The sequence below is a fragment of the Trichoderma breve genome, chromosome 1 (genome assembly GCF_028502605.1).
Source record: "Trichoderma breve strain T069 chromosome 1, whole genome shotgun sequence".
Lineage (NCBI taxonomy): Eukaryota > Fungi > Ascomycota > Sordariomycetes > Hypocreales > Hypocreaceae > Trichoderma > Trichoderma breve.
Window position 1 is genome coordinate 5,339,166 of NC_079232.1, and position 12,763 is coordinate 5,351,928.

At 50.7% G+C, this 12,763-nt stretch overlaps 5 protein-coding genes across 5 annotated transcripts; 2 read left to right on the top strand and 3 right to left on the bottom strand.

Annotated features, from left to right (window-relative positions):
* Window positions 1–43: 43 nt before the first annotated feature.
* Window positions 44–2,695, top strand: T069G_01577 (OPT oligopeptide transporter protein domain-containing protein; the record flags this gene model as incomplete). Its single annotated transcript, XM_056168787.1, has 4 exons — window positions 44–295; window positions 412–705; window positions 763–1,660; window positions 1,743–2,695. The coding sequence occupies 4 exons, from the start codon at window positions 44–46 to the stop codon at window positions 2,693–2,695; spliced, it is 2,397 nt and encodes a 798-aa protein (XP_056034103.1).
* Window positions 2,696–3,592: 897 nt separating this feature from the next.
* T069G_01578 (ribosomal protein l37e domain-containing protein) lies at window positions 3,593–4,406 on the top strand (the record flags this gene model as incomplete). The annotated part of the gene is made up of 4 exons (XM_056168788.1): window positions 3,593–3,596; window positions 3,761–3,823; window positions 4,061–4,132; window positions 4,252–4,406. The coding sequence occupies 4 exons, from the start codon at window positions 3,593–3,595 to the stop codon at window positions 4,404–4,406; spliced, it is 294 nt and encodes a 97-aa protein (XP_056034104.1).
* A 687-nt stretch (window positions 4,407–5,093) lies between these two features.
* Window positions 5,094–6,029, bottom strand: T069G_01579 (elongation complex protein 6 domain-containing protein; the record flags this gene model as incomplete). Its single annotated transcript, XM_056168789.1, has 3 exons — window positions 5,094–5,366; window positions 5,448–5,735; window positions 5,793–6,029. 3 exons carry the CDS (start codon window positions 6,027–6,029, stop codon window positions 5,094–5,096), a joined length of 798 nt encoding a protein of 265 aa, XP_056034105.1.
* Window positions 6,030–7,961: 1,932 nt separating this feature from the next.
* On the bottom strand, window positions 7,962–8,920 carry T069G_01580 (uncharacterized protein; the record flags this gene model as incomplete). The annotated part of the gene is made up of 2 exons (XM_056168790.1): window positions 7,962–8,794; window positions 8,854–8,920. 2 exons carry the CDS (start codon window positions 8,918–8,920, stop codon window positions 7,962–7,964), a joined length of 900 nt encoding a protein of 299 aa, XP_056034106.1.
* A 1,207-nt stretch (window positions 8,921–10,127) lies between these two features.
* Window positions 10,128–12,648, bottom strand: T069G_01581 (major facilitator superfamily domain-containing protein; the record flags this gene model as incomplete). Its single annotated transcript, XM_056168791.1, has 3 exons — window positions 10,128–11,538; window positions 11,629–12,394; window positions 12,486–12,648. 3 exons carry the CDS (start codon window positions 12,646–12,648, stop codon window positions 10,128–10,130), a joined length of 2,340 nt encoding a protein of 779 aa, XP_056034107.1.
* Window positions 12,649–12,763: the final 115 nt, after the last annotated feature.

The following is a 12,763-nucleotide window of genomic DNA, read 5'->3' on the forward strand; positions in this document are numbered from 1 at the left end:
GCAGAAAAAGCAACTGACGATAAACCGGTTTCTCACAGTCGACATGCTGCCGTCCATCTTCCGCCGGCGCCATGAGCCGGAGGAGATCACTCCGATCCCCGGCCCTCTGGAGCAAGATCTGCCCGGCATGCAACACCTTCAGCATCTCCAGCAGTTTGAAAAGGCACACAAGCTCGACCCCAACTTGCCCATCGACGACCTCAACGATGTCGACGCTGCTATTGCGACAGGCAATGCCGAGAAGGGCATCGAGATTGAGCATGCGCTCATGGAAGACAACAGCCCTTATCCCGAGGTATGAATGAATTCAATTGTGAGATGGAGGAGAAGCCAACATGAGATGGATAAGTGATTGTATGCGTGAGTGAAGGGCCGTATAAGCTGATCGATGAATTTCTCTCTCTCTTATAGGTGCGAGCTGTTGTTCGAAACTACGATGTCGACGTCCCTGCCAACACCATCCGCGCCTGGGTCATCGGCTTAGTTCTCTGCACCGTCGGTTCTGGAGTCAACATGCTCTTCTCGCTTCGCAACCCGAGCGTCGCCATCACGACGTATGTTATCCAGCTGATTGCCTATCCCATCGGTCGCGGCTGGGATTTGATCATGCCCGACAAGGAATGGAATCTATTTGGCATCAAGTTCAACCTCAGGCCCGGCAAGTTCAACCACAAGGAGCATGTCATCATCGTTGCCATGTCCAACGTGAGTACCATTTGCGCATCAATGTCTGTTCAGCGTAACTGACCCTCCCCTTCTCAGGCTGCCTACGGCGGTGGTGTGCTCTATGCGACCGACGTCCTGCTTGCCCAGCGTCTCTTTTATAAGCAGGATTTCGGTTGGGCGTTTCAGCTTCTTTTCGGCATCACTACCCTGTGTACTGGATACGGCCTCGCTGGCTTGGCCCGTCGCTTCTTGGTTTGGCCTGCCGCCATGATTTGGCCCGCCGACCTAGTCAACGTCGCCCTCTTCTACAGTCTGCACGACCACTCGCCATCGGATCCGTCAAAGACTAACGGCTGGTCCATCGGGCGCTACAAGCTCTTCCTCATCGTAGGATTCGGCGCATTCATCTGGTTCTGGTTCCCCGGCTGGATCTTCAAAGGCTTGTCCTCCTTTGCATGGATTTGCTGGATTGCCCCGAACAACGTCGTCGTCCAGAAGATCTTTGGCCCCTCCCACGGATACGGATTGATGCCCACCTCCTTCGACTGGTCTGTTTACAGTGGCTTCCTGGGCTCGCCCCTGATTCCTCCTTTCCATGCTATCGCCAACGTGCTTGGTGGCATCATCGTCTTCTTCGTCATCATCTCCATGGGTATTCACTTTAGCGGCACCTGGTATTCTGATTACTTCCCTGTCCAATCTTCCGAGTCATATGACAACCTCGGTCAGATTTACAACGTTTCGCGAATCCTTGGAAACGACTTGAATTTTAATGAGACGGCGTATAAGGAGTACTCGCCTTTGTTCTTGCCGACCCAGTTTGCTCTCGCCTATGCTCTGTCGTTTGCTGCCGTTGCCGCCGTGCTCATCCACGTTGCTCTTTACCACGGCAAAGAGATCTGGGGTCAGTTCAAGCTGGCTCGTCACCAGGAGGATGATGTCCACATGCGGCTGATGAAGAAATACCGAGATGCGGAGGATTGGTGGTATGCAGGTATGTCATGTCCCTACTCTTCTGAGTACTCATCTCGATACGCAATGTGAAGTCGTGATGCTAACGAAGATGGGTTGTGCAGCGCTGTTCGTTGGTATGGTTGCCATTTCCTTTGGTATCGTCGCTGGCTGGGACACGGGCTTCCCTGTATGGGCTTATGTCGTTTGCTTACTGCTCCCGATTGTATGGCTCATTCCCATTGGCATCATCCAGGCCATCACCAACATCCAGCTCGGTCTCAACGTGCTCACCGAGTTCATCATTGGATACATGGTCCCCGGCCGGCCTCTTGCCATGATGATGTTCAAGAATTATGGCTACATCTCCATGGCACAGGCGTTGTACTTTGCCCAGGACCTGAAGCTTGGCCACTACATGAAGGTGCCGCCTCGTGTCATGTTCACTTCTCAGCTTTTGGCCTCGGTGTGGTCTGCCATTGTGCAGATTGCCGTCATGAACTGGGCTCTGGGCCACATCCCCAACGTCTGTGATCTGGACCAAGAGAACAACTATACGTGTCCCGGTGGCCGCGTTTTCTACACAGCCTCAATCATCTGGGGTGCCATTGGTCCCGCTCGTATCTTTAGCCACGGAGCTCTTTATGCCTCCCTGCAATGGTTCTGGCTGGTTGGAGCCATCACGCCCATTGCCACTTGGCTGCTGGCTCGCCGCTGGCCCAAGTCTTTCTGGCGCTATGTCAGCTCCCCCGTCATCTTCGGAGGCACTGGCTTGCTCCCTCCCGCGACTGTCAACATCTACCTCTGCTGGGGAATTGCCGGCATCGTTTTCAACTATTTCATCCGGCGACGATACACCGGCTGGTGGCTGCAGTACAACTACATTCTCTCAGCGGCGCTGGACTGTGGTCTCATCATATCCACGTTGCTCATCTTCTTCACTCTGTACTTGACCAACATGAACAGTCCTTCATGGTGGGGCAACGACGGCGCCGTGCAAACCATGGATTTCCAAGGTACTGCAATCTCCAAGCACGTACTTCCTGGTGAGATCATTGGACCAGCGCAGTGGCCATAGAAGAAGAAGAAAACGAAAATTGGACGACGACGATATGAAGGCAACAAAAGGCGGTGTTTAGCTGGACGTACGGCGTTGAGATGGAAGCAATGTTGGAACTGGGAATTTTGGTATGGCATTCATGTGTTTGCATATTCATATTGTGCCTCTCTGTCGCGCTGCCGGGGGGATTTATTTGTATTGATGACCTGGGTTGGATAAGGACGGAGTTCAAAGGAGCTTTTGAGTTTTGCTGCTGGTTTTTGCTGCTTCTTTTTTTCATTGGGATTGACTTTTGGCATCAGAGATACCTAATGACGGAATCGTGTCGATATTTAGACGATATCACTTCCATAGCCATGAGCGACATTTTCATATCGAGTTGCCGAGAAGAGCAGATGAATGATTTCTAGCGAGTCTGGTTACATGTATATTAGTCTTTTGTTCTGCTCAGCCAGTCGTTATCAAATGTAAAAATACCACGGGTATTAAGTTATGAACATGATGAAAAAGCCGATTTTTTGTGACTTCTGTAGATGTGGTTGGAGAAATTGAAATCCTGTCGAATGTGAAGGGAAAAGCAGCACTGCGAACTTACACGCAAATGTCATAATAGGTGGCTCCAGTATCATTGGGGAGCTGCACACTAAATGACTGACACTCTAGCTACGTACTGTAGAGAAGCTCGCGTGCTTACTAAGCCAAAGATTGAGATAAGGAAATGAAGTGGTATCACGTGCATAGACGAGAGGGTATCATCACGTGGTTTAGACGGGCGCCGGGCCCACGCCACTCCCACGCAAAAATTAGGGCTGGCAATTCGACACTCCACCGCGAAAAAGGCGTTGCTCTCCCCCAAATTAACAATTTGTGAATCGTCATCCCCAACTTCACGCCTAACCACCACCGACCGCCAAGATGAGTACGTTTACTGTTCCTGCTCGCCGTCTCGAGATCCCAAGCTACGACCCGGCTCGCAATTTTTTCGAAAGATGCTGCGCGAGATACAAGGGGAAGAAGATGGGCTATATCAAGACTCTGTTGACGATGTTTCGAGATGATGCTGACTGTTGTTCCTGCGTGTAGCGAAGGGTACCTCCAGCTTTGGTAAGCGTCACAACAAGACGCACACTCTCTGCCGACGATGCGGTTAGTTTCACTCTCTTCCACCGGAAACATGCGACAACCATGAAACTTCTTCGCAATCGAGGTCCTGTACGGAGATTCAATCGAGACCACGCCAGAAACAAGGGGAGGAAAGCCACCGAGCACGGAGAAATGGTTCTGGTCTCGACGAATCGACTGGACGGAAGCGATTGCGAAGGAAGGCGAATTGGGTTGGACGAATCAATGACTGAATTGGAATGCTGATTGTGGTTGGAACAGGCCGTCGCTCTCTGCACGTCCAGAAGCATGAGTGTGCCTCTTGCGGATACCCTGCCGCCAAGATGCGCAAGTGTATGTACTCCCTCACTCGAATTCTGGCCTACATGCAACGCAAGAGACCGATCGTCTCTGTTGCCTTTCCTCCCTGGCCAAGTGCAAGAATGACAGTCTAACATTCCTCCTCTTCACAGACAACTGGAGCGAGAAGGCCAAGCGGAGAAGGACCGTCGGCACTGGCCGCACCCGCTACCTCAAGGACGTTTCCCGACGATTCAAGAACGGCTTCCAGACCGGCGCCCCCAAGAACGCCAGGGTTGGCAAGAAGTCCGCTGAGCAGGAATCTTAAAGAGTGACATGGGCGTTTCGAGCTCTCTTTCTGCTGCTGCTGGTTTTTTTTTCTTTCGTCGCTACACCGGATCATGCACAAAAGGGTAGAGGAGGGAGAGAGAGAAACGAGGGGAAAAATAGAAGAACCAAAAAAAATAATCCGTCCATGAGGTTAATGAATCCTGGCGAAAAACCTTTTGCATCTTCTCCTCTTCTCTTATTTTTTACGATACGTGGAAAAGCCAAGTGATGAGAGCGACGTTCCTGCCGGATCATTCTTTTTTTTTTCATCTTCTCTGTTTTTTCCTTGCTGCATGGATTCGAGTTGGGGTGGCGGTGGATGTAAATTTGGGCGATTGATCAAGGAAGGGGCTGGAGCATGGGACAAATGGTGTTTTTAAAACGGACCCCAATTGCTTTTATTTTCGCGCCGGTGGTTCCGTAGGGATTCGGGCGACGAAAGTCTGAAATGGCATCTTGATTCTTCATATGTCTCTTGCGCCCCGTTGCTGTCCATTTTACAAGCTTTGAGATGCTGCATGTGATGAATATCCATTCTAAGCCTCAAAGGACGATGATGACTGCTCCAGCAGCGTTTGTGCTCTCATCTCTTCATTTGTCCATACATTTGTGACATTTCACCAGATAATTGCTTTTACGCTCATCGCTTGTCATTTCCAAAAACTGCGTAGTACAGTATATACCATCAAGTCCCTCTCTCAAACACTTTCACATTCCCATCCGCCCCAATATGGTACAAGTACTCTGCACTCTCCTCCTCTTCTTTACGCACCGCAATCCTCACCACGCCGCTGACATCCTTGGCCACACCCGTGTCTAGCAACCTGAGACTAAGCACTAGATCTGCAGCATGTGTTTGAGCGAGTACCAACGCCGCGTGTGAGCGCTCCAATGAGGTGGTTTGGGTGCGCAAGAGAGCATCGTCTGCGGAGAAGGTAAGGACTGTCGCGTGAACTCGCTGATCGTCTCATGTTAGCGCACCTGAAATCTTTTTTTTTCTCCGCTTTGAAAAGGGACAGGGGTGATTATCGAGACTCACCTCTCTTAGAGAGAACAGCATCCCCTCCAGTGCCAGCCCAGTCACATCTTCCTCTCCGGATATCGCCAACAGCTCGTCTAGTTGATCGACAATCAAGACCTTGGATCCCAGTCTCACGTCTCCAATCGCTGCTTCGATGCCTCTCCTCACATCGTCCAACTTGGCGTTCTTTAGAATCCTCCCCTTGTCTCCAGTAGACTCTGAACCCTGACCTCCTGAGAGCAGGCCCGTCAAGCCGTCTACGAAACTAAACCTGCCGGCCCTACTTAGGCCGTCCAGGTCCAAACCCTAATGAGAAACAATGAGTATTCGGTCGAGAAAGGGGGAGATATATAAGGAGCATACTAATCTGCTTGCGCCCTCCCTCCAAAATGCCAAATCTCTCATGAAGCTCACAAGCACAACTCCAGAATTCGTCTCTGCATCATCTGCGCCAGCGCCTCGCCCTTGCAGTATTGAGTAGAGATACCGTAATAACAGCCAATTTGTCGTCGCCCCCATGACATTTGTCAAAACTATCAGCGATGCCTCCTCGGGCAGCCCGAGATACGGCTCTAGGAGAGCGGGAACCTTGCTCGACATCTTTGATGAAAAAAACTGAGATTGGCCGGTATGCAGATGTGGGTTCGAGTGTCATGTAATGTTGGACATATATTTCCTTGGACTCCTGATTCCGTACGGTAATTGATATTGATATACGAAGAAAATAAGGAACAGGCAAATGAGATAGAAAATACAAGTACGAATACGATAGTTTCTCTTTGCCTTCGTTTACATCAGAAGTAGAGGTCAACGGCTCTTGAAAAGGAAAGAGTGAGGTTGGGTTAAGCCAGTAGTGGGGGCGGGGACTGTGCGAATACACCTTTGATCTAATCGCACAGTACGGCATCTTTTGCTTCCATACCTATCCTGCCACTCAACTCGCTCGTATGTGCCTTTCAAACACCATTGCAGAATGCCAAATTAAAGCTGAAAACGGTCAATTCGAGATCTTTTGCCTACGTAAGTATGCTTACACCTCCAAAACTGTCTTATATTGGGTAGCGCTGAAATTCTCACACAGTTCGTCAGGCATTGTTCTCTCGCCTTCTTCATCTCATCATTCTCACTCCCTCTGGATCTGGCATTACCGCGTACCATTGTTAAATATGCGCCTCCTCCGGGTCGTAAAGGCCTCAATGCAACGTTTCCATATGCTCATAAATTTGGTCACCACTTGAAAAAGTCTTCAAACAAACCCAGCAAAGGTGACAGTTGCAGACCGTGCACGTCATATGATTGCACCCCGAGATCTTTTCCAATGGAGTTTTGCAGCTTGGGCAGTCCTTTATTCCTAGATCTTCCTTGAGTTTCCTGAATTCCTGGTAGCCTTCCGACTTTAAGTAACGGTGTTCTGTACACGACATGCCGACGTGTGACGAGTGGCAAGAGGAGCAAGTCGGCCTGAGACAGTTGGAGCAATTCTGGATTCTCGATTCTGACGTGGCTCTGTATATGTACCCGCAGTCTGGAGTGGGACAGTAGCGGAACTCGTTAGAGTTACGCTTGATATGAGATGAAAAGGATTGCTCAAGCACTTCCTCGAGCGCGGCTGAGGAGAGATGCTCCTGAAGATCCTCAACTCCTATGATGCTCCTGCAATTCCCTTGGGCACCGTGGCAAAGAACAACAAAGGCTGCGGTCGTCACGTCCCCCGCCTTGCAGCTTCTTTCGAAACATTCTAGACAGTAGACATGGCCGCAGCTTGTCTTGATGGGAGTCTCGGCGTCTGTCCAACAAACAGAACACTCTTGCGTGGCATCTTCGGGCTTTAGTTGCTCTTCTTGTTCTGCGAGTTGCTCTCTGCCTTCCATGATCGCTAGGGCAACATCATAGTCCTCCAACGGTCCAGAGATGACAATCTTCTTGGGCGGAGATTATATCAAACGACGCCTTTTCTGAACCAAGCCACACAGCAATTTTTCTAAAACCCCCATGGCAGGCCCAGAAGAATTCGTGAGGTTCAAGCTCAATTGCTCGGGTGGACGTCGAGAGCGATTCAAGACGTATCAATTCAGCTAGCCGAAGCTGCGCTTCCTCGCAACATTGCTGAGCTCCGAAAATACGCAACTCGGATTTGCCTCTATCCCGAAGAATAACTACGGAACACTCTTTCTCTAGCTTCTTTATTGCTTGATAGAGTTTGCCGTTTGCCTTGAGAGAAGGATCCCAGAGGACAGTGTCATTCTCCATCATGACGACTCCAGCAAGAATGGATTCGAGGTCAGCTTTAGCCGTAACGATGTCAACTGCTGACTCGCCCTCAATCTTGAAAAGTCTGAACGTTTGTAGGGGGTCTGTGCTGTTGTATGCTCTAAAGGTAATGTTCTTGCTTCTCCAAACTTTCTGCTGGGGCAAGATCCTGGGACAAACAGCGTCGTAAATATCGGTGCCGGTTTTGAACTTGGCTGAGTACACCGTCTGGACCGTCAATCGCGCTTTAGGATGAAAAGGGAGCTCCTTTTTGTCAAGCTCTTAGGCAGCTCTCCGAGCATCCTCTTTGTCCAAGAAGCGCGTAGTTGCTTTGACTCGCCTAGCGTTCGTCTCAAGTGTGACCTCGAAATACTCCAAAGGTCCGATATCCGTCAGAAGCGAGCGTATCAATGTGGTGGCTTGCTCAGAATCAGCTGAATACGATGGAAGGCCTACTTCTATATGACGCGGCCTGTTCCGTTCTTGTGCAATAGCCTCCAAGATGTTGCTCCTCTCTGCAGTTGCTGGGACTTCGGTCAGCATAACAGTCCATGCTACACTGTTCTTAGACGGCGACCACGGATGAAAAGCTGATCTAGCTTCAGTAGCTTCCCCGGCGGTGACTTTCTGATTCAAAATTCGATAAACACCCTTTGAGAACATGTCGCTTACTCTCCGGGCAACATCTCCGCTGCCAAAGTTTAGCCAGACATTCCTGACTGCCTTATGCCAGGATATATGGACCTTCTTGCAGTCTACGCATCGAGCATTGTGGCTAGAGGGCATGGGCGCAGCGACAGGCGTTGCATATATCTTGACGCCCTGCCATATAAAGCCAGGTTGAACAATGGCGCAGAGTTTCTTGGAGAATAATGCATCGTCCGACCTCACGGATGCGCCACAGCTGCCTTCCATCTGCAACATATGCACATCGGCGACGCTGACATGCAACCCCATTTCAGCAAGCATATCCTGAACCGATCTCGCTGAGGTGTTCAACGGCAGCCCACTGATTCGGACGGCAGAGAAGTCGCTGGGCAGACGGATCTTGGATACGCGGGCACCTGTTTCGAACTGGACGAAGGCACCCGCAATCGTTCTTGTGAAGTCATCGTCTTTCGTTGGTTCATCCTATCACATGTCAGCTTAATGCTTCATTCTTCATTGCACTCACCCAGCAGACTACCTAAGGGAAGGATATCTGGTGAAACTGTATGGTAGACGACTAACCTCGAACGCATTATCGGCCCCTACTTGAACCGTCAACTCTTTTTCAGCATGACGAAACAGACACTTTTCTCCATATATACAGCTCCCTGTTTTGAAGAATCTGCAAACAGGCTTTGCACTTCCAGGGCTCTCGGTGGGGGGATGGGTTGCCCTTGCTTTTTCGAGTTGTTCGCCTCGCTGCACAGAGTAAGCAGATGCTCCCACGATTGACTTCCTCGACGGTTTTGTTACTTCTTGAGATGTCACAACAGATCGACTTAACAAACTATGCGAAAAGGGACATGATGCTCCTTTGGTACAAGATCCCCTCTGAAAGAATCGACAGGGCGTGGTTGCTCGCCAATCCTGAGCGGCAGAGTGGTACCCTCTTCCCATTGACGAGGCGAGACGGTTCGGGTTGGCACTCATCATGATCAAGAGCGTTACCTATTCAGGAGCTTGGGAGGAGTAGGTACAGCAAGCCGACCGTGTTGGCGATCAGACTCCAGATCCTCCAAAGGAAGCACTTTGCAAGATTGGGCAGCACGAAAACAGACGAGGCTGCGGGCAGCATGCAGATTGTGTCACTCCATGTTAGTGCGCGTTTGGAATGCTCACACTGTACAATCGACGAACTTGTTATCATTGGAAGTTGATGCTGGATGTTCCAATTGGGCCTTGCTGCCTTGTTGGGTACCGCCAGACCATAGTAGGATCCTACTACTTTTCTTAATATGCCGGGCTACAGCCTGCTCTCACCAAAAGATGCTACTACAGTTGCGGCACCTGAGCAGTACAAAAACGCATCACAAATGCCATATAATTTTACATGAGACTGCCAATCTCTTTGGGACCAAGCTTGTTGAACTAACTCAGATCTTACTACAACACTTCAATTCATGATCCTCGAACAAGATGTATGCATGGGCATATGGTATCTATAAGCATATCCAGGTATGTATGTATATCTACTTATAGGTAAATTCAATATTCCTCCATGGTCAACCAACTCCTTCGCTTTAGAGCAATTGCTGCTGCTGAAAACTGACCTAGCCGAAACATGCAAAGAAAAACGGAAAGAGAAAAAGGCAGAGAAGTCCAACAAAATCAAGTTACACAGGGTGATGAGAGATATACATGATGCCAAACAGACAGCACCGCCGATAATTGGACCCTTTGAAAACAGAAATAAACGCCAGGTAATGCTTATCGAAGACGGAACACCGGTGAATCGTTCTTCTAAAACTTTTCCATGAGATTCATACGCGCCGTCCACATGCGCGCTCTCTTGCCAAAGATGTACATGGGAATGGAGCAAAGACAAAAGATGAGCTGGATGACGCCGAGATAGATGTAGACATTCTTTGAGCCATCTGCTGCAAGCCACTGAGAAATGAACAGACTAAACACCAAGCCGTGGAGCACATTCTTTGAAAAGTTGAGCGTCACCAAGGCTTCGCCTGCGTATTGGCGGTAGCTGTCGACGCAAAAGGTGATGGAGGTGGTCGAACCGAGGGAGCAGCCAAACGACGTGATGCCAAAGAAGATGGTGGGGACAATCCAGTTGTCCTTTTCTTCTGCCGACCATCCAAAGCCCATGAGCCCAACGCATGTGGCAAGCAAGATCGGAATGGCCATTACGAGACGAAACTCTGGTTCATACATGCCTCCGTTGCGGCGAGCCATGGCCCTGACAATGATGTCGCTAATCTTGCCCGCCACACCGGTGCCAAGGATGCCGCCTACAAAGGGCGAGACGTAGACGAGACCGGCCTGGAGAGCTGTGAAGTTGTATCCTTCAGGATTGCGGTAGATGACGGCCAGATTTTCGGAGATTACAATCAACCATCCAATGGAGCACGCATAAATGGCGGCAGACCAAAGGACGGCGGGATACGCAAAGAGGATAAATGGTCTAATCATGACCTTGAACCAGTTGTCGTTATTGAGTCGTCCATGATAGGGCCTGAGTTGCTGAATAAAGGTCTGGGTAGGTTGATTGCGGAGGTTATGCGTATAAGCCTTAATCTTCGGGGGCGCTCTGAGTTTCCACGAGGGAAACTTTTCGTTGTCGAGATTAGGCGCGGTCGAGTAATAATCGGTAACCATCATACTCTCGGCAGCGCTCTGAGCAGGAGGAGAGGCCTGAGGGACCGATCGGCCGCGGTCGGGAGCGATACTGGCCCGTGGAGACGCAATGGAGGCTCGAGCACTATGGATTGATGGCCCACGCGAAGTGTCGCGGCGAGGTGCATCTTCCTGGCCGTGTTCCTCCGCTTTGTCGCTTTCTAAAGCGAATCCCACATGATGACTTCCAGACGGCGCTGCTGAGTTCCTTTCAATGGCTTTATGGGCATCATTTGAGAAACCTTCCACCTTTTGGTCTGGCGTGAACTCGACATGTATGTCTCTGCGTCGCTCAATCCTGCCAGGAGAGGGTGAGCGAGCCGGTGATTTGCCTCGAGGAGAGAGAGGGCCTGCAGATGCTGGTCCTGCAGAGGCGTGGGCCGGATTAGCATGGCGTGATGAGAGTCGGCGAAGGAAGCTAGGTCGTTTCGAAACTCTTCGTGTTGGCGTTCTGTCCCAGAACGTCTCCGGGACGAAGAGAAACAGGAGTACAAATCCAAGTCCCACGATCATGGAAACAATGCTATGGAGAGAGAGAGAAAAAGTCAGGTCAAAAGTTCATCGTAGCAAAGTTTGGAAGGAGAGAAAGTGGGTGAGGAGGGCTCCAACTTACAAGAAAACCCATCGCCATCCGAAGCGGCCAATGATGGCAGCGCTGACGAGAGGAACGAGATTCTTGCCTCCCAGGAGCAAGAGGGTATAGATTCCAATGCGGTATGCGCGCTCGTGAAGGAAAAAAATTTCGGCAATGGTAGCGGACGGCAGGCACTCTACCGGAGAAACAGCAACGCCTTGGAAGACTCTGGCGGCAATGAGAGAAGGGAAGCTAGGTGAATATCCACACCAGATGCTGGTACCGATGAGAAGAATGGCACCGGCAAGGTATACCGGCCGTTTACCGAACAGGATGGCTGTGGGAGAGGCAATGACAGAGCCCATGCCCAAGCCCATCATATAAAGACCTGTAGTCAGCGGCACACGCTCGACGGAAACATTTAAGTCGTGGGCAACGTTTGTGAATCCTGCTGCAATGATGGGCGTAATACCGCCTCCAATCATGCAGTAGAAGCCCAGGGATAGGAGAGCGCAATCGCGGCGCCAGGTGGGCCAGTTGAGAGGATCGTTGGTGGAATCTTCTGGCTGCGGGTCCAAGATGATCTTACCATCTCCCGTCTTCTTCTTGCCTTGAGCTTCCTCGGCCGGCTTCTCGGGGGCAGAAGATGGCGACGATGGCGACCAGGGTAGTGGATGAGTGCCGCCGGGTGTCATGGGAGTCTCGACGGGGAAGCCGGCTGGAATGGAGGAATGGGAAGTGCGAGCATGAACATTGCGGAGGCCGAGAGGCTCGTTGCGATGACTAGCAAGCAACAGAACAGAGCCTGCCAAACGGGGAGAATGCGTTAGTGAGATGCTCAACGGAGATGAGACTGTACAGAGAACAGAATGAAGCAAAATGATCGGTTTGCTCACCTGGCACCTCGACGGTTTCCGGATCGTTTAATATTCCCATACTCCATCTCTCAGGCCCAGGCTTTTGGCCTTCACCGTCGCCTTCGCCTTGGGCATCGGCGTTGCCACCAAAGAGACGGCCGAGGCGCCAGCGGCCTTGCTGGGAGGCCCCTTCAGGCGCCATTGCGACAGATGTGGACGAGGGCACCTGTTAGATAATGCTGCTTGAGGTCGAGAGGATAAGGACTGAGGCAAGGCAGCGGCCTAAGCAAAATTCAACTTTGAAGGAGGAATATCAA